We start from the raw sequence: 23,936 nt of genomic DNA on the forward strand, positions 1-23,936 counted from the left end.
AGGGACAGGGATGGGGTCAGGGGCTGGGGATTGGGGACAGGGGGGACCCCAATAGCTGCTCAATAGCACCAGCACCATAACCACCAGCAGCAGCAGATTTGGCGCAGAAACAGGATCCGGAATCCTCGTCCTTGAGGCTGTTCATGGTCAGCGTCACCGAGCTCTGCCCGTTGTCCCTGGAGATCGTGAACCGGCCCCTGAACGATGCCGGGTACCGGGCGTATCCATCATTGTCAATCCCCGCGACGTATTCCAGCCCCTGCCCGGGTCTCTGGCGGACCCAGAACATTCCATAACTCCCGAAACTGAACCCGGACGCTCGGCAGAGGAGGCGCAGGGACCCCCGGGGGGCTGGAGGTGCCCCCGGGCTCCAGCAGGGTCACTTTGGCCCGGAGCCCTGCGGCACACAGGGGACGTGGGCACGGCCAAAGCTCAGACATTGACCCCAATCCTGACTCTTGGCCCCAGATTGGGACCCCTGGACCTGCTGTGCTGGAGCAGCCCGGAGCTGCACTCGGCCCTGTCAAACACAGATGTTAAAAATGACCAAACCCTGGAACTTTCTGTTTCCTTTCCTGTCCCGGCCGCGCCCCGGCGGCTGCCAGGAAGGAAGCGGGGGGAGGCTGCGGAGCCCCAAAACCGCGGCGGCTCCTGCTCCCTCCCACCTGGGGCTTCGCTCCTTCCCGCCCGGCCTCGGTGTCGGGCTGCTGCCCCTTGGGCTTGGGGCTGGAATCCTCTCTCTGCCACCTCTGGAGAAAAAACCCTTTTTTTTCCCCAAAAACCATGAAATTTTGGGGAGATGAAATTGCTGACATTGATCTGGAGCCGAGGGCTCCATGCTGGGAGAGGCAGATGGGGCTGAGGGTGGATTCGCCCGGAACATTCCATGGGTCAAGGGCCGGGTCAGCACGGCCAGGGACAGCGGGGGGGACGTCGGTGACGCTGACCATGAGTGACCACAGGGGAGGGGTCTGGGGACAGCTGGGGACAGCTGGGGACACGGCCATGGGGACACGGCCATGGGGACATGGACATGGGGACAGGGCCATGGGGACATGGACATGGGGACAGGGCCAAAAGCACTGGCGGTGTCAGCATTGCCACCAGAACTACGCTTGGCACAGAAATAGGATCCGGAATCCTCGTCCCTGAGGCTGTTCATGGTCAGCGTCACCGAGCTCTGCCCGTTGTCCCTGCAGATCCTGAACCGGCCCTGCACCGAGGGCACGTAGTAGATGTAAGCACCATCGCTGCTGATGCTGGCGACGAATTCCAGCCCCTGCCCGGGTCTCTGTCGATACCAGCCCATCCCAAAACTCCCGAAACTGAACCCGGAGCCGCGGCAGAGGAGGCGCAGGGACCCCCGGGGGGCTGGAGGTGCCCCCGGGCTCCAGCAGGGTCACTTTGGCCCGGAGCCCTGCGGCACACAGGGGATGTGGGCACGCCCAAAGCTCAGACATTGACCCCAAAATCCTGACTCTTGGCCCCAAATTGGGACCCTTGCACCTCCCCATCCTCATCCTCTTGATCCCGCTGGCACTCCCAGCTGGGTCCCGCCCCTTTTTTCAAAAATCCACACCCACTTTGAGTCCCTCGACCAATCAGGTTTCTCGTCCCCACGTGCCCTGTGTGCCGCAGGGCTCCGGGCCAAAGTGACCCTGCTGGAGCCCGGGGGCACCTCCAGCCCCCCGGCGGGTCCCTGACGTTGCTGTGCCGCGGCTCCGGGTTCAGTTTCAGCAGTTTCTCCATGTTCTGGGTCCGACAGAGACCCGGGCAGGGGCTGGAATTCGTCGCGGGGATCAGGAGCAACGGTGGCAGCATCGGCTATGCGGATTCGGTCAAGGGCCGGTTCACGATCTGCAGGGACAACGGGCAGAGCTCGGTGACGCTGACCATGAACAGCCTCAAGGACGAGGATTCCGGATCCTGTTTCTGCGCCAGACGTCACACCAGTGGTTGCGGCAACCCTGCTTTTCCTGATGGTGTTGATGGTGGGTGTGGTCCCGAGCCCTCTCCTCTCTGTTCCCAAGTATCACAGAATTCTCTGATCCTTCCCCAAATCCAGGTCTTTTTCTCAAATCTCGGCCATTTTCCCCCAAAGTCCTCCCTGCTGCCCCAACTCTGGGCTTTCCCCCAATTTTGCCCATTTCACCCAAATCTCCCCCGGCTCCCCGGGCACCGATTGGCCGAACCAACGTGGGGCCGGTGCCGAGAGAGGCGGTTCAGTGTTGGGGCCGGCCCGGAGCTTTGCCCAAAATCTCCAGATTTTCAGTGGTTTTTGGCCGTGATTTCCCATGGGTTTGTGGCACCGGGGGAAATCTCCGGTTGGGATTTCTCCGTGGGCCGGGGCAGACCAAAGGAGCCTCAGTTCAAGCCCTGGATTGCAGCATCCGGGCCCCCGGGCACGGGCTGGGATTTGGGGCAAAAATGGGAAATCTGGGGAGCGGGGACGGAACTGGGGGCCACAGGTGAATATTTGGGGTCAATAGTTGAGTTTTAGGGTCAGTGGTGACATTTCGTGCCTAATGAGGAGAAAGAGTCAATTAGTGGGACAAGGTCTGAGGTTTGGGGAAAAAAAATGGAGAGTTTGGGGACTCAGTTATGGGAAGGGAGCAAAACCCAGGAGCTGGATGCCATCCCGGGCATCGTCACCATAACCAGCAGCAGGAACACAACCGGAGCAAGAAGCTCTGGCGCAGAAATAGGATCCGGAATCCTCGTCCCTGAGGCTGTTCATGGTCAGCGTCACCGAGCTCTGCCCGTTGTCCCTGGAGATCGTGAACCGGCCCTTGACTGACGGCGCGTACCTGGTGCTGCCACCATCGTTTCTGATCCCCGCAAGCCACTGCAGCCCCTGCCCGGGTCTCTGGCGGATCCAGTACAGGGTGAAACTCCTGAAATCGAACCTGGACCCGAAGGCCACTCCCCCCACCCCAATCCTTCACCGGTTTTGCCCCAAATTCCCTTTGTCTGGCCTCAAATCTCCAACAGAGGTTTCCTGTATGGAAAACTTCCTTAAACCCTGCAATTAGCCCCGAGCCACCCATTAATTAATTGGGCACCTCCGCCCGACTTTTGCATCTCCTCGTCCCCGTGTCCCCTGTGTGCCGCAGGGCTCCGGGCCAAAGTGACCCTGCTGGAGTCCGGGGGCACCTCCAGCCCCCCGGGGGTCCCTGCGCCTCCTCTGCCGAGCGTCCGGGTTCAGTTTCGGGAATTCTGGAATGTATTGGATCCGCCAGAGACCCGGGCAGGGGCTGGAATTCGTCGCGGGGATTGACAATGATGGATACACCCGGTACCCGCCATCGTTCAAGGGCCGGGTCACGATCTCCAGGGACAACGGGCAGAGCTCGGTGACGCTGACCATGAACAGCCTCAGGGACGAGGATTCCGGATCCTATTTCTGCGCCAGAGCTGCTGCTGGTTGGGATTGGGCTGCTGGTGCTGTTGCCTATGGTATTGACCCCGTCCCCATCCCCGTGTCCCCCCTGTCCCCGTTCCCCAGCCCCTTCCCCCAATCCCCAGCCCCTGACCCCATTCCTGTCCCCGTGTCCCAGCTCTGAGCTGGTTCTGCCCCAAATCTCAGCTCCTGGCCCCAAATCTCAGCTCCTGGCCCCAAACCTCAGCTCTGGGCTCCCAGTCTCAACCGAGCTCCCCAAACCTGGGTGCCAATGGTCGAGATTTGGGGAAAATGGGCCGGATTTGGGTCCGTGGGGGTCAGCGATGGGGTCAGGGGTTGGAGGGAAGGACCCAGGGAACGGGGACAGGGGGGGACCCGGGGATGGGGATGGGGTGAAACAGCAGCACCCCAACCAGCAGCGACAGTTTTTGTGCAGAAATAGGATCCGGAATCCTCGGCCCTGAGCTTGGCCATGGTCAGGGTCATGAAGCTCTGCCCGTTGTCCCTGGAGATGGTGAACCGGCCATTGACCGACGGCACGTAGCCGGTGCTGCAACCGTCCTTGTTGATCCCCGCGAGCCACTGCAGCCCCTGCCCAGGTCTCTGGCGGATCCAGCCCATCCCAAAACTCCCGGAACTGCACCCGGACGCTCGGCAGAGGAGGCGCAGGGACCCCCGGGGGGCTGGAGGTGCCCCCGGGCTCCAGCAGGGTCACTTTGGCCCGGAGCCCTGCGGCACACAGGGGACACAGGGACGGGGCCCCGGATCCGGGCGGTGTCGGGAGGAGGACGATGGGGCTGATGCGGCTCCAGCTCCAGCAGAACCCTTGAACGGGTCTCACTCCAAACTCAGCCCTTTCCCTTCCCTTGAACCCAAACTCGCAGAGGAGCCCCCACTGCCCAGGGGGTCCCTGCGCCTCCTCTGCCGAGCGTCCGGGTTCGATTTCGAGAAATTCGCCCTGGGCTGGGTGCGCCAGAGGCCGGGGCAGGGGCTGGAAGTCGTGGCCGGGATCACCAACCTCGGCAGCAGCGCCGAGTACGCGCCGTCGGTGCAGGGCCGGGTCAGGATCTCCAGGGACAACGGGCAGAGCTCGCTGACGCTGACCATGAACAGCCTCAAGGACGAGGATTCCGGATCCTGTTTCTGCGCCAAAACCGACTGTCCCGGCTGTTGGAGCATTGCTGGATATATTGACGATGCCGGCGGCGTCCCCGCCACGACCGCGGTGTCCCCAGCTGTCCCCAAAGCCGTGAGTGTTCCCCCAAATTGCGACCCTTGACACTTTGTCTCAAGTCTCTTCCATTTGCCCCAGTGGTGACCAAAGACCCCAAATCCTCGCTTGGTTCTTCCCAAAACCGACCTGGAGCTCCCAGATCTGGGGCCCTGTCCCCGTGTCCCCTGTGTGCCGCAGGGCTCCGGGCCAAAGTGACCCTGCTGGAGTCCGGGGGCACCTCCAGCCCCCCGGGGGTCCCTGCGCCTCCTCTGCCGAGCGTCCGGGTTCGATTTCAGGAAATCTGCAATGTTCTGGATCCCCCAGAGACCCGGGCAGGGGCTGGAATTCATCGCGGGGATCAACGGTGACGGTTCCACCCCGAGGTACGTGCCCTCGGTGCAGGGCCGGTTCAGGATCTCCAGGGACAACGGGCAGAGCTCGGTGACGCTGACCATGAACAGCCTCAGGGACGAGGATTCCGGATCCTATTTCTGTGCCAAAAACGCTTATGATGGTTGGGGTTGGGAGGCTCACGCTGCTGGTTCTAATTTGGCCCCATCCCCATCCCCGGGTCCCCCCCTGTCCCCGTTCCCCGGGTCCTTCCCTCCAACCCTGACCCCATCGCTGACCCCCACGGACCCAAATCCGGCCCATTTTCCCCAAATCTCGACCATTGGCACCCAGGTTTGGGGAGCTCGGTTGAGACTGGTAGCCAGGAGCTGAGGTTTGGGGCCAGGAGCTGAGGTTTGGGGCCAGGAGCTGAGATTTGGGGCCAGGAGCTGAGGTTTGGGGCCAGGAGCTGAGATTTGGGGCCAGGAGCTGAGATTTGGGGCCAGGAGCTGAGATTTGGGGCAGAACCAGCTCAGAGCTGGGACACGGGGACAGGAATGGGGTCAGGGGCTGGGGATTGGGGGAAGGGGCTGGGGAACGGGGACAGGGGGGACACGGGGATGGGGACGGGGTCAATACCATAGGCATTATTGTAACCAGCACCATCAGAACTTTTGGCGCAGAAATAGACGGCAGAATCCTCGTCCCTGAGGCTGTTCATGGTCAGCGTCACCGAGCTCTGCCCGTTGTCCCAGGAGATCGTGAACCGGCCCTTGACTGATGGCGCGTAGTAGGTGTAAGCAGCACTGCTGCTGATCCCCGCGACCCACTCCAGCCCCTGCCCGGGTCTCTGGCGCACCCAGTACATGGTGAAACTCCCGAAACTGAACCCGGAGCCGCGGCAGAGGAGGCGCAGGGACCCCCGGGGGGCTGGAGGTGCCCCCGGGCTCCAGCAGGGTCACTTTGGCCCGGAGCCCTGCGGCACACAGGGGACACGGGGACGAGAAACCGGATTGGTCCAGGGCCTCAAAGTGGGCGTGGATTTTTGAAAAAACGGGCGGGACCCAGCTGGGAGTGCCAGCAGGAGCAGGAGGATGAGGATGGGGAGGTGCAAGGGTCCCAATTTGGGGCCAAGATTCTGGATTTTGGGGTCAATGTCTGAGCTTTGGCCGTGCCCACGTCCCCTGTGTGCGCGGGGCTCCGGGCCAAAGTGACCCTGCTGGAGCCCGGGGGCACCTCCAGCCCCCCGGGGGTCCCTGCGCCTCCTCTGCCGAGCGTCCGGGTTCAGTTTCGGCAGTTTTGGGATGGGCTGGTATCGACAGAGACCCGGGCAGGGGCTGCAGTGGCTCGGGGGCATCAACCACGATGGTGTCAACACCTACTACGCATCATCGTTCAGGGGCCGGGTCAGGATCTCCAGGGACGACGGGCAGAGCTCGGTGACGCTGACCATGAACAGCCTCAAGGACGAGGATTCCGGATCCTATTTCTGCGCCAAACACGTTTATTCTCGCAATGCTGACACCGCTGACAGTTTTGACCGCCCCACGTCCCCAGCTGTCCCCAGACCCTCCCTGGCCCAGCCCTGCCCCTCTGTCCCCACCTGGCCTGGTCGATCTCTCCATGGATACCTCGGGCCGGGATTTGTGGTTTTGTGTCACCAGTCCCAGATTTCCCCAATTTTGACATTTCCCACCCAATTTCTCCCCAGCGTGGTGGGCTCGGAGCTGCCCAATCAGCCGCGCCCTCATTTCCTTCTCCCAGACCGGATCAGGAGAGAGGCAAAGCAGGCTCAAAACCTTCAAAAGGGTCAAAAGGAAATTTATTAAAAGCAGCTAAAAGGGAGAAAAATTAAGAACAAAAACGAACCCCTCGGAACTCTTCTGCACCCCCCACAACCTATTAAGTCCCACTTGCAATGCACAGAAAAAAGCCCTAAAATTTCAGTCAGTGTAGCACATCTAAAATAATCACTGTTCAGCTCACTGAGGAAGTCCCTCTTGTTAAGGTCATGGAGATTTCTTTACGAGAGTTAAAATCCATTATTTAGTGGTTTGTAATGTCATCCCGAGCAGCAGCCCCCCTGGTGAAATCCTTCCCGCTGCCACAAACCTGCCCTCAGCTTCTCGTAACCGATTGGGAATTGTTTTGAAGACGGGCTGTTCAAAGGCAAAACCCTCATTGTTCTCTGTCTCTGAAATCATCTCCATCCCGGGGAACTGAAATCTTGTTTTTCTCCTTCTCCCGGAAGCACAGGGCCGCTCTGCTCTCACTCTCTGTTCCAATTCCTCACGGGGTCGCAGCTGTTCCAACATCTGCCTCTCCCAGCATGGAGCCCTCGGCTCCAGATCAATGTCAGCAATTTCATCTCCCCAAAATTTCATGGGTTTTGGGGAAAAAAAAGGGTTTTTTCTCCAGAGGTGGCAGAGAGAGGATTCCAGCCCCAAGCCCAAGGGGCAGCACCCCGACACCGAGGCCGGGCGGGAAGGAGCGAAGCCCCAGGTGGGAGGGAGCAGGAGCCGCCGCGGTTTTGGGGCTCCGCAGCCTCCCCCCGCTTCCTTCCTGGCAGCCGCCGGGGCGCAGCCGGGACAGGAAAGGAAACAGAAAGTTCCAGGGTTTGGTCATTTTTAACATCTGTGTTTGACAGGGCCGAGTGCAGCTCCGGGCTGCTCCAGCACAGCAGGTCCAGGGGTCCCAATTTGGGGCCAAGAGTCAGGATTGGGGTCAATGTCTGAGCTTTGGCCGTGCCCACGTCCCCTGTGTGCCGCAGGGCTCCGGGCCAAAGTGACCCTGCTGGAGCCCGGGGGCACCTCCAGCCCCCCGGGGGTCCCTGCGCCTCCTCTGCCGAGCGTCCGGGTTCAGTTTCAGCCGTTCTGATCTGCACTGGATCCGCCAGAGACCCGGGCAGGGGCTGCAGTGGGTCGCAGCCATCGACAGCTACGGCGGCACCTACTGCCCGCCGTCCCTGCGGGGCCGGGTCACGATCTCCAGGGACAACGGGCAGAACTCCATGTCCCTGACCATGAACAACCTCAAGGACGAGGATTCCGGATCCTATTTCTGCGCCAAAGAGTCCGGCACTAACACTGCTGCTGGTGCTCTTGAATCTATTGACCCATCCCCATCCCCAGGTCCCCCCCTGTCCCCGTTCCCCGGGTCCTTCCCTCCAACCCTGACCCCATCGCTGACCCCCACGGACCCAAATCCGGCCCATTTTCCCCAAATCTCGACCATTGGCACCCAGGTTTGGGGAGCTTGGGTGAGACTGGGAGCCCAGAGCTGAGATTTGGGGCCAGGAGCTGAGATTTGGGGCCAGGAGCTGAGATTTGGGGCCAGGAGCTGAGGTTTGGGGCAGAACCAGCTCAGAGCTGGGACACGGGGACAGGAATGGGGTCAGGGGCTGGGGATTGGGGGAAGGGGCTGGGGAACGGGGACAGGGGGGACACGGGGATGGGGACGGGGTCAATACCATAGGCAAAGTACTCCCACCCAGCACCACCAGCACCAGCATTTTTGGCGCAGAAATAGGATCCGGAATCCTCGTCCTTGAGGCTGTTCATGGTCAGCGTCACCGAGCTCTGCCCGTTGTCCCTGCAGATCCTGACCCGGCCCTGCACCGAGGGCGCGTACTCGGTGCTGCCACCACTGCTGCTGATACTGGCGACGAATTCCAGCCCCTGCCCAGGTCTTTGACGGACCCAGATCATGGCAAAACGGCCAAAATCGAACACGGCCACTCCCCCATCCCCAAACCTTCACTGGTTTTGCCCCAAATTCCCTTTGTCTGGCCTCAAATCTCCAACAGAGGTTTCCCGTGTGCTGAAGCGCCTTAAATCCTGCAATTAGCCCCAAATCCACCCATTAATTAATTGGGCACCTCCGCCCGACTTTTGCATCTCCTCGTCCCTGTGTCCCCTGTGTGCCGCAGGGCTCCGGGCCAAAGTGACCCTGCTGGAGCCCGGGGGCACCTCCAGCCCCCCGGGGGTCCCTGCGCCTCCTCTGCCGCGGCTCTGGGTTCACCCTGGCCAATCACGACCTGTTCTGGATCCGCCAGAGACCCGGGCAGGGGCTGGAGTTGGTCGCCCACATCTCCTACAATGGAGCTCACACCATCTACGCGCCGTCGGTGCAGGGCCGGGTCAGGATCTGCAGGGACAACGGGCAGAGCTCGGTGACGCTGACCATGAACAGCCTCAAGGACGAGGATTCCGGATCCTATTTCTGCGCCAGACGTCACAAATATTGGGGTGCTGCTGATGATTTCATTGACGACCCTGGCAGCGGCCCCAGCCCCATGATGGGCACCAAATGTCTCCAATCCCAGAGATCCTTCCCCAAAATCCCAGCCCTTCTCCTCAAATCTTCCCCATTTTCCCCCAAACTCTGCCCCTGCTGCCCCAACTCTCGTCTTTTCTCCATAATTTTGCCCATTTCAACCCCCAAATCCCCTCCAGCTCCCAACACTCTGATTGGCTGAGCTGGCACAGGCAAAAATGGGCAAATTTGGGCAACAAGGCCTGAACTAGAGGCCAGAGGTGAAAGTTTGGGGTATTGGTTGAGATTTGGGGCCAAAGGGTGAGATTTGGGGCAATGGTTGGGTTTTGGGACAGAAGCAGGGCAGGGTTTGGGGTCAGTGCTGACCATTGGGGCACATGGGGCAGATTTGGGACAAAGGGCCGGGAGCTGAGGTTTGGGGGAAGGGTCGGGGATTTAGGGAAAAGGGGCCTCAGGCAGGGCTGGTGCCACCACGGGCACGGTCAATAAAAGCAGCAGGAGCAGCAGCAGCGCTACCAGTACTGTAGGATTTGGCGCAGAAATAGGATCCGGAATCCTCGTCCTTGAGGCTGTTCATGGTCAGCGTCACCGAGCTCTGCCCGTTGTCCCTGGAGATCGTGACCCGGCCCTGCACCGAGGGCGCGTAGTAGGTGCTGCCACCATTGCTGATGCTGGCGACCCATTCCAGCCCCTGCCCGGGTCTCTGGCGGATCCAGAACATGGAGAAACTGCCGAAACTGAACCCGGAGCCGCGGCACAGCAACGTCAGGGACCCCCGGGGGGCTGGAGGTGCCCCCGGGCTCCAGCAGGGTCACTTTGGCCCGGAGCCCTGCGGCACACAGGGGACGTGGGCACGGCCAAAGCTCAGACATTGACCCCAAAATCCTGACTCTTGGCCCCAAATTCGGACCCTAGGAGTTCATCATCCTCCTCCCAGGTGGGTCCCGCCCCTTATTCCAGGTGCCACACCCACTTTGAGCCCCTCGACCAATCAGGTTTCACGTCCCTGTGTCCCCTGTGTGCCGCAGGGCTCCGGGCCAAAGTGACCCTGCTGGAGCCCGGGGGCACCTCCAGCCCCCCGGGGGTCCCTGCGCCTCCTCTGCCGCGGCTCTGGGTTCAGTTTCAGCCGTTCTGATCTGCACTGGATCCGCCAGAGACCCGGGCAGGGGCTGCAGTGGGTCGCAGCCATCGACAGCTACGGCGGCACCTACTGCCCGCCGTCCCTGCGGGGCCGGGTCACGATCTCCAGGGACAACGGGCAGAACTCCATGTCCCTGACCATGAACAACCTCAAGGACGAGGATTCCGGATCCTATTTCTGCGCCAAAGAGTCCGGCACTAACACTGCTGCTGGTGCTCTTGAATCTATTGACCCATCCCCATCCCCAGGTCCCCCCCTGTCCACGTTCCCCAGGTCCTTCCCTCCAACCCTGACCCCATCGCTGACCCCCACGGACCCAAATCCGGCCCATTTTCCCCAAATCTCGACCATTGGCACCCAGGTTTGGGGAGCTTGGGTGAGACTGGGAGCCCAGAGCTGAGGTTTGGGGCCAGGAGCTGAGGTTTGGGGCCAGGAGCTGAGGTTTGGGGCCAGGAGCTGAGGTTTGGGGCAGAACCAGCTCAGAGCTGGGACACGGGGACAGGAATGGGGTCAGGGGCTGGGGATTGGGGGAAGGGGCTGCGGAACGGGGACAGGGGGGACACGGGGATGGGGACGGGGTCAATACCATAAGCAAGAGCACCAGCAGCCCAATCCCAACCAGCAGCAGCTCTGGCGCAGAAATAGGATCCGGAATCCTCGTCCTTGAGGCTGTTCATGGTCAGCGTCACCGAGCTCTGCCCGTTGTCCCTGCAGATCCTGACCCGGCCCTGCACCGAGGGCGCGTACCCGGTGCTGCCACCATTGCTGATACTGGCGACGAATTCCAGCCCCTGCTCAGGTCTTTGACGGACCCAGATCATGGCAAAACTGCCAAAATCGAACACGGCCACTCCCCCATCCCCAAACCTTCACCGGTTTTGCCCCAAATTCCCTTTGTCTGGCCTCAAATATGCAACAGAGGTTTCCCGTGTGCTGAAGCGCCTTAAACCCTGCAATTAGCCCCAAATCCACCCATTAATTAATTGGGCACCTCCGCCCAACTTTTGCATCTCCTCGTCCCTGTGTCCCCTGTGTGCCGCAGGGCTCCGGGCCAAAGTGACCCTGCTGGAGCCCGGGGGCACCTCCAGCCCCCCGGGGGTCCCTGCGCCTCCTCTGCCGAGCGTCCGGGTTCAGTTTTGGGAATTCTGGGATGGTTTGGATCCGCCAGAGACCCGGGCAGGGGCTGGAGTGGCTCGCGGGGATCAACAAGGACGGTTCCAGCACGGCTACGCGCCGTCGGTCAATGGCCGGTTCACCATCTCCAGGGACAACGGGCAGAGCTTCGTAACCCTGACCATGGCCAAGCTCAGGGCCGAGGATTCCGGATCCTATTTCTGCACAAAAACTGTCGGTGCTGGTTGGGGTGCTGCTGTTTCACCCCATCCCCATCCCCAGGTCCCCCCCTGTCCCCGTTCCCCGGGTCCTTCCCTCCAACCCTGACCCCATCGCTGACCCCCATGGACCCAAATCCGGCCCATTTTCCCCAAATCTCGACCATTGGCACCCAGGTTTGGGGAGCTCGGTTGAGACTGGGAGCCCAGAGCTGAGGTTTGGGGCCAGGAGCTGAGATTTGGGGCCAGGAGCTGAGGTTTGGGGCCAGGAGCTGAGATTTGGGGCCAGGAGCTGAGGTTTGGGGCCAGGAGCTGAGGTTTGGGGCCAGGAGCTGAGGTTTGGGGCAGAACCAGCTCAGAGCTGGGACACGGGGACAGGAATGGGGTCAGGGGCTGGGGATTGGGGGAAGGGGCTGGGGAACGGGGACAGGGGGGACACGGGGATGGGGACAGGGTCAATATGAGAACCAAGAGCAGCAGCACCAGCACCCTTGGCACAGAAATAGGATCCGGAATCCTGGTCCTTGAGGCTGTTCATGGTCAGCGTCACCGAGCTCTGCCCGTTGTCCCTGGAGATCGTGAACCGGCCCTTGACCGAGGGCGCGTACGCGGTCCAATCAGCATTCTTGGTGATCGCTGCGACTTCTTCCAGCCCCTGCCCGGGTCTCTGGCGGATCCAGAACATGGAGAAACTGCCGAAACTGAACCCGGAGCCGCGGCAGAGGAGGCGCAGGGACCCCCGGGGGGCTGGAGGTGCCCCCGGGCTCCAGCAGGGTCACTTTGGCCGGAGCCCTGCGGCACACAGGGGACGTGGGCACGGCCAAAGCTCAGACATTGACCCCAAAATCCGGAATCTTGGCCCCAAATTGGGACCCTTGCACCTCCCCATCCTCATCCTCTTGATCCCGCTGGCACTCCCAGCTGGTTCCCGCCCCTTTTTTCAAAAATCCACGCCCACTTTGAGGCCCTGGACCAATCAGGTTTCTCGTCCCTGTGTCCCCTGTGTGCCGCAGGGCTCCGGGCCAAAGTGACCCTGCTGGAGCCCGGGGGCACCTCCAGCCCCCCGGGGGTCCCTGCGCCTCCTCTGCCGCGGCTCCGGGTTCAGTTTCGGGAGTTTTGGGATGCAATGGGTCCGCCAGAGACCCGGGCAGGGGCTGGAGTGGCTCGCGGGGATCTACAGTGGTGGCAGCACCATCTACGCGCCGTCAGTCAAGGGCCGGGTCAGGATCTGCAGGGACAACGGGCAGAGCTCGGTGACGCTGACCATGAACAGCCTCAAGGACGAGGATTCCGCCGTCTATTTCTGTGCGAAACGTGCTGGTGCTGGTTGAGATGCTGCTGCTGCTGCTCTTGCTTATGGTATTGACCCCGTCCCCATCCCCGTGTCCCCCCTGTCCCCGTTCCCCAGCCCCTTCCCCCAATCCCCAGCCCCTGACCCCATTCCTGTCCCCGTGTCCCAGCTCTGAGCTGGTTCTGTCCCAAATCTCAGCTCCTGGCCCCAAACCTCAGCTCTGGGCTCCCAGTCTCAACCGAGCTCCCCAAACCTGGGTGCCAATGGTCGAGATTTGGGGAAAATGGGCTGGATTTGGGTCCGTGGGGGTCAGCGATGGGGTCAGGGTTGGAGGGAAGGACCCGGGGAACGGGGACAGGGGGGGACCTGGGGATGGGGATGGGTCAATAGATTCAAGAGCACCAGCAGCAGTGTTAGTGCCGGACTCTTTGGCGCAGAAATAGGATCCGGAATCCTCGTCCTTGAGGTTGTTCATGGTCAGGGACATGGAGTTCTGCCCGTTGTCCCTGGAGATCGTAAACCGCCCGCAGGACGGGCGGTAGGTGCCGCCCGTAGCTGTCGATGGCTGCGACCCACTGCAGCCCCTGCCGGGTCTCTGGCGGATCCAGTGCAGATCAGAACGGCTGAAACTGAACCCGACGCTCGGCAGAGGAGGCGCAGGGACCCCCGGGGGGCTGGAGGTGCCCCCGGGCTCCAGCAGGGTCACTTTGGCCCGGAGCCCTGCGGCACACAGGGGACGTGGGGACGGCCAAAGCTCAAACATTGACCCCAAAATCCGGAATCTTGGCCCCAAGTTATGAACATTGGAGTTCATCATCCTTCTCCTGCTGCTCCTGCTTCTCCTCCTGGTGGGTCCCGCCCCTTTTTCCTGCTGGCCACACCCGCTTTGAGGCCCTGGACCAATCAGGTTTCTCGTCCCTGTGTCCCCTGTGTGCCGCAGGGCTCCGGGCCAAAGTGACCCTGCTGGAGCCCGGGGGCACCTCCAGCCCCCCGGGGGTCCCTGCGCCTCCTCTGCCGCGGCTCTGGGTTCAGTTTCGGCAGTTATGCCATGTACTGGGTTCGCCAGAGACCCGGGCAGGGGCTGGAATGGCTCGCGGAGATCAGCAGCAGTGGTGCTTACACCTTCTACGCGCCCTCGGTGCAGGGCCGGGTCACGATCTCCAGGGACAACGGGCAGAGCTCGGTGACGCTGACCATGAACAGCCTCAAGGACGAGGATTCCGGATCCTATTTCTGCGCCAAATCTGCTGGTGCTGCTGCTGGTGGTTACGGTGCTGGTGCTATTGAGCAGCTATTGGGGACCCCCCTGTCCCCGTTCCCCAGCCCCTGACCCCATCCCTGTCCCTCTGCCCCAGCCCCGCTCTGGCTCTGCCCCAAATGTCACCTCTGGGCCACGCTCAGTGCCCTCATTGCCCAAATCCCAGCCCTTCATCACCTCAACTTTCCCCCCAGTTTTGCCCATTTGACCCAAATCTCTCCAGCGCCCTGGCCCCCGATAGCTTCGGGGCTGGCCATGAACCTCAAGGGCCAGGATTCCCCGCTCCTATTTCTGTGACACACGTGGCAAAACCAGAGAGGTTTTGCTGGCTGGACGAGCGCATGCTGGTGGTTCTGGCGACCATCCTGGGTTTGGCCCTGTCCCCTTCTCTCCTGGTCGCCCAAGTGTCCCCAAAGCGCAGAGCCTTGCCCAGATCCCAACCCCTGAGCCGGCTCTTGACCATTTCTCCGTTTCTCTTTCCCCTCCTGGGCCCCAAGCCTCGACCCTTGGCCGTTGATCTTCCCCCAAAGCCTGCCCTAAAGGTCAGCGCTGGGCCCAGGGCTGAGGGCACGAATTCGGTCACCGAGAGCGGGGACGAGGGTTGGGATTTGGGGGGAGGGTCCGGGGTTTGGGGACATTTGGGGACACGACAATGGCGCGTAGTCGCTGCTGCCACCACCAGTGCTGATACTGGCGACGAATTCCAGCCCCTGCCCAGGTCTTTGGCAGACCCAGATCATGGCAAAACTGCCAAAATCGAACACGGCCGCTCCCCCATCCCCAAACCTTCACTGGTTTTACCCCAAATTCCCTTTGTCTGGCCTCAAATCTCCAACAGAGGTTTCCCGTGTGCTGAAGCGCCTTAAACCCTGCAATTAGCCCCGAGCCACCCATTAATTAATTGGCACCTCCGCCCGACTTTTGCATCTCCTCGTCCCCACGTCCCCTGTGTGCCGCAGGGCTCCGGGCCAAAGTGACCCTGCTGGAGCCCGGGGGCACCTCCAGCCCCCCGGGGGTCCCTGCGCCTCCTCTGCCGCGGCTCCGGGTTCAGTTTCGGCAGTTATGGAATGTTCTGGATCCGCCAGAGACCCGGGCAGGGGCTGGAATTCGTAGCACAGATCAGCAATGGTGGCAGCACCTGGTACCCGCCCTCGGTGCAGGGCCGGGTCAGGATCTCCAGGGACAACGGGCAGAGCTCGGTGACGCTGACCATGAACAGCCTCAAGGACGAGGATTCCGGATCCTATTTCTGCGCCAAATCCTACAGTGCTGGTAGCGCTGCTGCTGCTGCTGCTGCTTATGTTGACCGTGCCCGTGGTGGCACCAGCCCTGCCTGAGGCCCCTTTTCCCTAAATCCCCGACCCTTCCCCCAAACCTCAGCTCCCGGCCCTTTGTCCCAAATCTGCCCCATGTGCCCCAATGGTCAGCACTGACCCCAAACCCTGCCCTGCTTCTGCCCCAAAACCCAACTATTGGCCCCAAACCTTCACCCCTGGCCCCCCGTTCTGGCCTCCTCAAGTCAGGGCCAGGGGAGTGGGGGGAGATTTGGGTGAAATGGGCAAAATTAACAGAAAGTCGACACTTGGGGCAGCAGGAGTGGACTTTGGGGGAAAATGGCCGAGATTTGATGAAGAGGGCCAAGATGTGGAGGAGAGACCAGAGGACTGCGGGACATCGGGGTACAAAGTGGAGGGGATTTGGGCCAAGAGCAGAACCATCAATAAATGCAACAGCAACAGCACCATCGCTGCTGGCACAGCCACCATCAATGCATCGGCCACAGAAATAGGATCCGGAATCCTCGTCCTTGAGGCTGTTCATGGTCAGCGTCACCGAGCTCTGCCCGTTGTCCCTGGAGATCGTGAACCGGCCCTGCACCGAATCCGAGTAGCCGATGCTGCCACCGTTGCTCTTGATCCCCGCGACGAATTCCAGCCCCTGCCCGGGTCCCTGGCGGATCCAGAACATGGAGAAACTGCCGAAACTGAACCCAGAGCCGCGGCAGAGGAGGCGCAGGGACCCCCGGGGGGCTGGAGGTGCCCCCGGGCTCCAGCAGGGTCACTTTGGCCCGGAGCCCTGCGGCACACAGGGGACACAGGGACGAGAAACCTGATTGGTCCAGGGCCTCACAGTGGGTGTGGCCTGCTGGAAAAAGGGGCGGGGCCCACCTGGGAGGGCCATCAGGAGCAGCAGGAGAAGGACAAAGGGTCCCAATTTGGGGCCAAGGGTCAGGATTTTGGGGTCACGGGTTGAGCTTTGGCCGTCCCCATGTCCCCTGTGTCCCTGTCGTGGTTTGGCACGGGCACAACGGCAGCGCCCCATGGAAACGCACTTTGTCACATGTGTGCCGCTGCCAGACGGCACCGGGGAATAAGCAAAGCAGCTTCCTTAGGAATGGAGGGGAAAGGTTCATTAACTAAAGCACAAAAGACAAGGACACACGCACACACACACACACACAGAGGAACAATGGAAACCTCACCACAGCACTTCCTCCTCCCCCTGCCAGACTCTCCCAATTCACCTCCCGAATTTCAACGCTCAGTCCATCGGCACCCTGTAAATGCTCAATTCTCAGTCCGTCCAGAGGAGAAGTCCTTCCTGGGCCACGGTGACCTCTTCCTCTCCATGCCCAGTGCTCTCAGCACATGAACAGGGACCAGAGCTGCTTCCAGGGCTGTCCTTTTGAAGGACAACACCCCGATGGTCAAACCAGGCGCCAGTTCCAGAATCTGAACGCCCATTGGCCTCTGGCCGCTCCATGCGCAGAAAACGCATTTCCTGTAAACCCACAGCGTTCCCGCAGGGCTCCGGGCCAAAGTGACCCTGCTGGAGCCCGGGGGCACCTCCAGCCCCCCGGGGGTCCCTGCGCCTCCTCTGCCGAGCGTCCGGGTTCAGTATTGGCAGTTATGCCATGTACTGGGTCCGACAGAGACCCGGGCAGGGGCTGGAATGGGTCGCGGAGATCAGCAGAGGTGGCAGCACCTGGTACGCGGATTCGGTCAAGGGCCGGTTCACGATCTCCAGGGACAACGGGCAGAGCTCGGTGACGCTGACCATGAACAGCCTCAAGGACGAGGATTCCGGATCCTATTTCTGCGCCAAATCTGCTGGTGCTGGTGCTGGTGCTGCTCGTATTGATGCCGGTGCCACCACCATCCCCGGGTCCCCCCCGTCCCCGCTGCCCAGACCCTTCCCCCACAGCCCAAGCCCACCCCCAGCCCGTGACCATTGATCCCAGCCTTGCGCGGCCTCGGCCCCAATTCTCACCCGCCGGCCCCAAACCGCAGCTCCTGACCCCAAATCTCCTCTCTGTGCCCCAAAACTTTGCTCCAAAGCTCTGTTCCAAATGTTGGTCAACTCTATGGCCAAGAGCTGAGAATTTGGGGCAGAACCAGCTCAGAGCTGGGACACGGGGACAGGAATGGGGTCAGGGGCTGGGGATTGGGGGAAGGGGCTGGGGAACGGGGACAGGGGGGACACGGGGATGGGGACGGGGTCAATACCATAGGCAACATTCTCCCACCCAGCACCACCAGCATAAGCGTTTTTGGCGCAGAAATAGGATCCGGAATCCTCGTCCTTGAGGCTGTTCATGGTCAGCGTCACCGAGCTCTGCCCGTTGTCCCTGCAGATCGTGACCCGGCCCTGCACTGACGGCGCGTACTCGGTGTAAGCACCACTGCTGCTGATGCTGGCGACGAATTCCAGCCCCTGCCCGGGTCTTTGTCGGACCCAGCTCATCCCAAAACTCCCGAAACTGAACCCGGACGCTCGGCAGAGGAGGCGCAGGGACCCCCGGGGGGCTGGAGGTGCCCCCGGGCTCCAGCAGGGTCACTTTGGCCCGGAGCCCTGCGGCACACAGGGGACACGGGGACGAGGAGATGCAAAAGTCGGGCGGAGGTGCCCAATTAATTAATGGGTGGCTCGGGGCTAATTGCAGGGTTTCAGGCACTTTAGCACACGGGAAACCTCTGTTGGAGATTTGAGGCCAGACAAAGGGAATTTGGGGCAAAACCGGTGAAGGTTTGGGGATGGGGGAGTGGCCGTGTTCGATTTTGGCAGTTTTGCCATGATCTGGGTCCGTCAAAGACCTGGGCATTGGCTGGAATTCGTCGCCAGTATCAGCACTGGTGGTGGCAGCACCGACTACGCGCCCTCGGTCAAGGGCCGGGTCAGGATCTCCAGGGACAACGGGCAGAGCTCGTTGACGCTGACCATGAACAGCCTCAGGGACGAGGATTCCGGATCCTGTTTCTGCGCCAGACGTCACACCAGTGGTTGCGGCAACCCTGCTTTTCCTGATGGCGTTGATGGTGGGTGTGGTCCCGAGCCCTCTCCTCTCTGTTCCCAAGTATCACAGAATTCTCTGATCCTTCCCCAAATCCAGGCCTTTTTCTCAAATCTCGGCCATTTTCCCCCAAAGTCCTCCCTGCTGCCCCAACCTGGGCTTTCCCCCAATTTTGCCCATTTCACCCAAATCTCCCCGGCCCCCGGCACGCATTGGGCCGAACCAACGTGGGGCCGGTGCCAGAGAGGCGGTTCAGTGTTGGGGCCGCCCGAGCTTTGCCCAAAATCTCCAGATTTTCAGTGGTTTTGGCCGTGATTTTCCCATGGGTTTGTGGCACCGGGGAAATCTCCGGTTGGGATTTCTCCGTGGGCCGGGGCAGAGCAAAGGAGCCTCAGTTCAAGCCCTGGATTGCAGCATCCGGGCCCTGCCAGGCACGGGCCGGGATTTGGGGCAAAAATGGGAAATCTGGGGCGTGGGGACAGAACTGGGGGCCACAGGTGAATATTTGGGGCCAATTGTTGAGTTTTAGGGTCAGTGGTGACATTTCGTGCCTAATGAGGAGAAAGAGTCAATTAGTGGGACAAGGTCTGAGGTTTGGGGAAAAAAAATGGAGAGTTTGGGGACTCAGTTATGAGAAGGGAGCAAAACCCAGGAGCTGGATGCCATCCCGGGCATCGTCACCATAACCAGCAGCAGGAACACAACCGGAGCAAGAAGCTTTGGCGCAGAAATAGGATCCGGAATCCTCGTCCTTGAGGCTGTTCATGGTCAGCGTCACCGAGCTCTGCCCGTTGTCCCTGGAGATCGTGACCCGGCCCTGCACCGAGGGCGCGTAGTCGGTGTAAGCAGCATTGTTGCTGATCCCCGCGAGCCACTGCAGCCCCTGCCCAGGTCTCTGTCGGACCCAGAACATTCCATAACTGCCGAAACTGAACCCGGACGCTCGGCAGAGGAGGCGCAGGGACCCGGAGCCCTGCGGCACACAGGGGACACGGGGACGAGAAACCTGATTGGTCCAGGGCCTCCAAGTAGGTGTGGCCAGCAGGAAAAATGGGCGGGACCCACCAGGAGGAGAAGCAGGAGCAGCAGGAGAAGGATGTTGAACTCCAATGTTCATAATTTGGGGCCAAGAGTCAGGATTTTGGGGTCAATGTCTGAGCTTTGGCCGTGCCCACGTCCCCTGTGTGCCGCAGGGCTCCGGGCCAAAGTGACCCTGCTGGAGTCCGGGGGCACCTCCAGCCCCCCGGGGGTCCCTGCGCCTCCTCTGCCGAGTGTCCGGGTTCGATTTCGGCCGCACCAGTCTGATGTGGATCCACCAGAGACCCGGGCAGGGGCTGGAATACGTCGCAGGGATTGACTACGATGGATACACCCGGTACCCGTCATCGTTCATGGGCCGGTTCACGATCTCCAGGGACGACGGGCAGAGCTCGGTGACGCTGACCATGAACAGCCTCAAGGACGAGGATTCCGGATCCTATTTCTGCGCCAAATCTGATTATGCTGGTGCTGGTGCTGCTGCTGCTTTTATTGACCGTGCCCGTGGTGGCACCAGCCCTGCCTGAGGCCCCTTTTCCCTAAATCCCCGACCCTTTCCCCAAACCTCAGCTCCCGGCCCTTTGTCCCAAATCTGCCCATGTGCCCCAATGGTCAGCACTGACCCCAAACCCTGCCCTGCTTCTGCCCCAAAACCCAACCATTGCCCCAAACCTTCACCCCTGGCCCCCCGTTCTGGCCTCCTCAAGTCAGGGCCAGGGGAATGGGGGGAGATTTGGGTGAAATGGGCAAAATTAACAGAAAGTCGAGACTTGGGGCAGCAGGAGTGGACTTTGGGGGAAAATGGCCGAGATTTGATGAAGAGGGCCGAGATGTGGAGGAGAGACCAGAGGACTGCGGGACATTGGGGTACAAAGTGGAGGGGATTTGGGCCAAGAGCAGAACCATCAATAAATGCAACAGCAACAGCACCATCGCTGCTGGCACAGCCCCCATCAATGCATCGGCCACAGAAACAGGATCCGGAATCCTGCGTCCCTGAGGCTGTTCATGGTCGGCATTTCGGAGGCTCTGCCCGTTGTCCCTGGAGATCCTGACCCGGCCCTGCACCGAGGGCGCGTACCTGGTCCAACCAGTATCGCTGCTGATCCCCGCGAGCCACTCCAGCCCCTGCCCGGGTCTCTGGCGGACCCAGAACATTCCAAAACTCCCGAAACTGAACCCGACGCTCCCCATCCGGGAGGCTCACGGGCCCCCGGGGGCTGGAGGTGCCCCGGACTCCAGCAGGGTCACTTTGGCCCGACCCCTGCAATAGCACAGGGGACACGGGGACGGCCAAAGCTCCGACTTTGACCCCATCCCTGTACTCTTGGCCCCAAATTGGGACCCCTGGACCTGCTGGTGCTGGAGCAGCCCGGAGCTGCACTCGGCCCTGTCAAACACAGATGTTAGAATGACCAAACCCTGGAACTTCTGTTTCCTTTCCTGTCCGTCAGCACCGCCGCGGCGCCAGGAAGGGAAGCGGGGGAGGCTGCGAGCCCCAAAACCGCGGCGGCTCCTGGCTCCCTCCCACCTGGGGCTTCGCTCCCTTCCCGCCCGGCCTCGGTGTCGGGGTGCTGCCGCTGTAGGGGCTTGGGGCTGGAATCCATCTCTCTGCCACCTCTGGAGAATCAAAAACTCCCTTTTTTTTTCCCCAAAACCATGAAATTCCCTGGGGAGATGAAATTGCTCGACATTGATCTGGAGCCGAGGGCTCCATGCCCGGAAGAGGCAGATGGGGCCGAGGGTGGATTCGCCCGAACATTCCATGGGTCAAGGCCCGGGTCAGCCCCAAGGGACAGCCCGGGGGACGTCGGTGACGCTGACCATCAGTGACTAGACGGAGGGTCTGGGGACCGCTCGGGACAGCTGGGGAAACGCCACGGGGACATGGCCATGGGGACAAACGCCATGGGGACATGGACATGAAAATATGGATTTGGGGACAGGGCCAAAGCACTGAACGCGCTGTCAGCACTGCCACCAGTAATTACCCGGTGCACGAGAAATAGGATCGGTGAAATCGGCATCCCTGAGGAACGTGTTCATGGTCAGCAGTGGACTTTGAAGAAAATCTGCCGCGATTGATCCCTGGAGATCCTGAACGGCCCAGCACTGTGATACGGGGGCAGAGCGGGGTTCACACCCATCACCATTGATCCCATAAGAAATTCCAGCGCCTGCCCGAACCTCTGGTGTGACTCCAATACATTCCAGAATTCCGAAACTGAACCTTGAGGCTGTTCGGCAGGGCGGCGAGCAGGGCCCCGTGGCTGGAGGTGCCCCGCGCTCCAGCAGGGTCACTTTGCGCCCCAGAGCGATCTGGCGGCACACTGCCCAGGACGTGGGCACGCCAGATCTGGCAAAATTGCAAACCCCAAAACGGACTCCTCGCCCCAAACCTTGGCACCGGTTTTGCCCCAAATTCCCCTTTCTCTGGCCTCAAATCCCAACAGAGGTTTCCGTGTGCTGGCGCCTTAAACCCTGCAATTAGCCCCAAATCCACGCCCACTTTGAGGCACCTCGGACCGACTTTTGCATCTCCTCGTCCCCACGTCCCCTGTGTGCGCGGGGCTCCGGGCCAAAGTGACCCTGCTGGAGCCCGGGGGCACCTCCAGCCCCCCGGGGGTCCCTGCGCCTCCTCTGCCGAGCGTCCAGGTTCAGTTTTGGCAGTTTTGGGATGGGCTGGGTCCGCCAGAGACCCGGGCAGGGGCTGGAATACGTCGCCAGTATCAGCAATGGTGGCAGCACCTAGTACGCGCCGTCAGTCAAGGGCCGGTTCACGATCTCCAGGGACAACGGGCAGAGCTCGGTGACGCTGACCATGAACAGCCTCAAGGACGAGGATTCCGGATCCTATTTCTGCGCCAGAGCTGCTGCTGGTTGGGATTGGGCTGCTGGTGCTCTTGCTTATGGTATTGACCCCGTCCCCATCCCCGTGTCCCCCTGTCCCCGTTCCCCAGCCCCTTCCCCAATCCCCAGCCCCTGACCCCATTCGTTCCCACTCTGAGCTGGTTCTGCCCCAAATCTCAGCTCCTGGCCCCAAACCTCAGCTCCTGGCCCCAAATCTCAGCTCCTGGCCCCAAACCTCAGCTCCTGGCCCCAAATCTCCATTCCTGGCCCCAAATCTCAGCACCTGGCCCCAAACCTCAGCTCCTGGCCCCAAATCTCAGCTCCTGGCCCCAAATCTCCATTCCTGGCCCCAAATCAGGGCCGGTCCCACCCTCGGCTCAGCCCCGACCCTCAAATCCCCACTGTTGCCCCCAGACTTGTCCAGTTTTACCCCAAATCTCCCCGGCTGGCACCGAGTCACAGCCACCGACCCAAATCTGGCCCGTTGGCCTCACATCGGGACTTCTGGGCCAAAATTGGAATTCTTGACCCCTGACCTCAACCTTGGGGCCAAATCCTGACATTTCAGTGACATTTGGGGAATGCGGGCACTGAGGGTGGCCCAGAGGTGACATTTGGGGCAGAGCCAGGGCGGGGCTGGGGCAGAGGGACAGGGATGGGGTCAGGGGCTGGGGAACGGGGACAGCGGGGTCCCCAATAGCTGCTCAATAGCACCAGCACCATAACCACCAGCACCAGCAGATTTGGCGCAGAAACAGGATCCGGAATCCTCGTCCTTGAGGCTGCTCATGGTCAGCTCGGCCAATCAGAGGCCAGGGAGCTGGAGAGATTTGGGAGAAATGGGCAAAAGTGGGGAGAAAATGCAGATTGGGGAAGGTAGGGGCAGAGTTTGGGTTAAAATGGTGAAGATTTGAGGAGAACGGCTGGAATTTGGGGGAAGGATCAGAGGATTCGCGGAGATTTGAGCACCAAGCGGTGGCAGCCTGGGACCTCGAGCAGAAGCAGCAACATAAGCAACAGCACCAGCACTGGTACCACAGCCACCATCAACACATTTGGCACAGAAATAGGATCCGGAATCCTCGTCCCTGAGGCTGTTCATGGTCAGCGTCACCGAGCTCTGCCCGTTGTCCCTGCAGATCCTGACCCGGCCCTGCACCGAATCCGAGTAGCCGATGCTGCCACCGTTGCTCTTGATCCCCGCGACGAATTCCAGCCCCTGCCCGGGTCTCTGGCGGATCCAGAACATGGCGTAACTGCCGAAACTGAACCCGGAGCCGCGGCACAGCAACGTCAGGGACCCCCGGGGGGCTGGAGGTGCCCCCGGGCTCCAGCAGGGTCACTTTGGCCCGGAGCCCTGCGGCACACAGGGGACGTGGGCACGGCCAAAGCTCAAACATTGACCCCAAAATCCTGACTCTTGGCCCCAAATTGGGACCCTAGGAGTTCATCATCCTCCTCCCAGGTGGGTCCCGCCCCTTATTCCAGGTGCCACGCCCACTGTGGGGCCCTGGACCA

At 61.3% G+C, this 23,936-nt stretch overlaps 3 pseudogenes and 5 gene segments (V, D, J or C); 3 read left to right on the plus strand and 5 right to left on the minus strand.

Annotated features, from left to right (window-relative positions):
• Positions 1 to 4,905: 4,905 nt before the first annotated feature.
• Positions 4,906 to 5,914, minus strand: LOC115916086 (the record flags this gene model as incomplete). The annotated part of the segment is given in 2 exon segments: positions 4,906 to 4,952; positions 5,583 to 5,914. Coding segments are annotated over 2 exon segments (379 nt in total), but the record flags the coding sequence as incomplete, so codon positions are not given.
• Positions 5,915 to 7,670: 1,756 nt separating this feature from the next.
• LOC115916087 lies at positions 7,671 to 8,636 on the plus strand. The segment is given in 2 exon segments: positions 7,671 to 8,202; positions 8,541 to 8,636. Coding segments are annotated over 2 exon segments (628 nt in total).
• Positions 8,637 to 8,891: 255 nt separating this feature from the next.
• LOC115916088 lies at positions 8,892 to 9,420 on the plus strand (annotated as a pseudogene).
• A 249-nt stretch (positions 9,421 to 9,669) lies between these two features.
• On the minus strand, positions 9,670 to 10,090 carry LOC115916090 (annotated as a pseudogene).
• Positions 10,091 to 11,585: 1,495 nt separating this feature from the next.
• LOC115916091 lies at positions 11,586 to 13,468 on the minus strand (annotated as a pseudogene).
• A 2,240-nt stretch (positions 13,469 to 15,708) lies between these two features.
• Positions 15,709 to 16,561, minus strand: LOC115916092. The segment is given in 3 exon segments: positions 15,709 to 15,749; positions 15,982 to 16,315; positions 16,408 to 16,561. Coding segments are annotated over 3 exon segments (529 nt in total).
• Positions 16,562 to 16,708: 147 nt separating this feature from the next.
• Positions 16,709 to 17,915, plus strand: LOC115916093. The segment is given in 3 exon segments: positions 16,709 to 16,850; positions 17,046 to 17,381; positions 17,874 to 17,915. Coding segments are annotated over 3 exon segments (520 nt in total).
• Positions 17,916 to 20,771: 2,856 nt separating this feature from the next.
• LOC115916094 lies at positions 20,772 to 23,818 on the minus strand. The segment is given in 3 exon segments: positions 20,772 to 20,832; positions 21,799 to 21,898; positions 23,454 to 23,818. Coding segments are annotated over 3 exon segments (526 nt in total).
• Between the last annotated feature and the right edge of the window lie 118 nt (positions 23,819 to 23,936).

Source organism: Camarhynchus parvulus, unplaced genomic scaffold (assembly GCF_901933205.1).
Source record: "Camarhynchus parvulus unplaced genomic scaffold, STF_HiC, whole genome shotgun sequence".
In the NCBI taxonomy this organism is placed as follows: domain Eukaryota; kingdom Metazoa; phylum Chordata; class Aves; order Passeriformes; family Thraupidae; genus Camarhynchus; species Camarhynchus parvulus.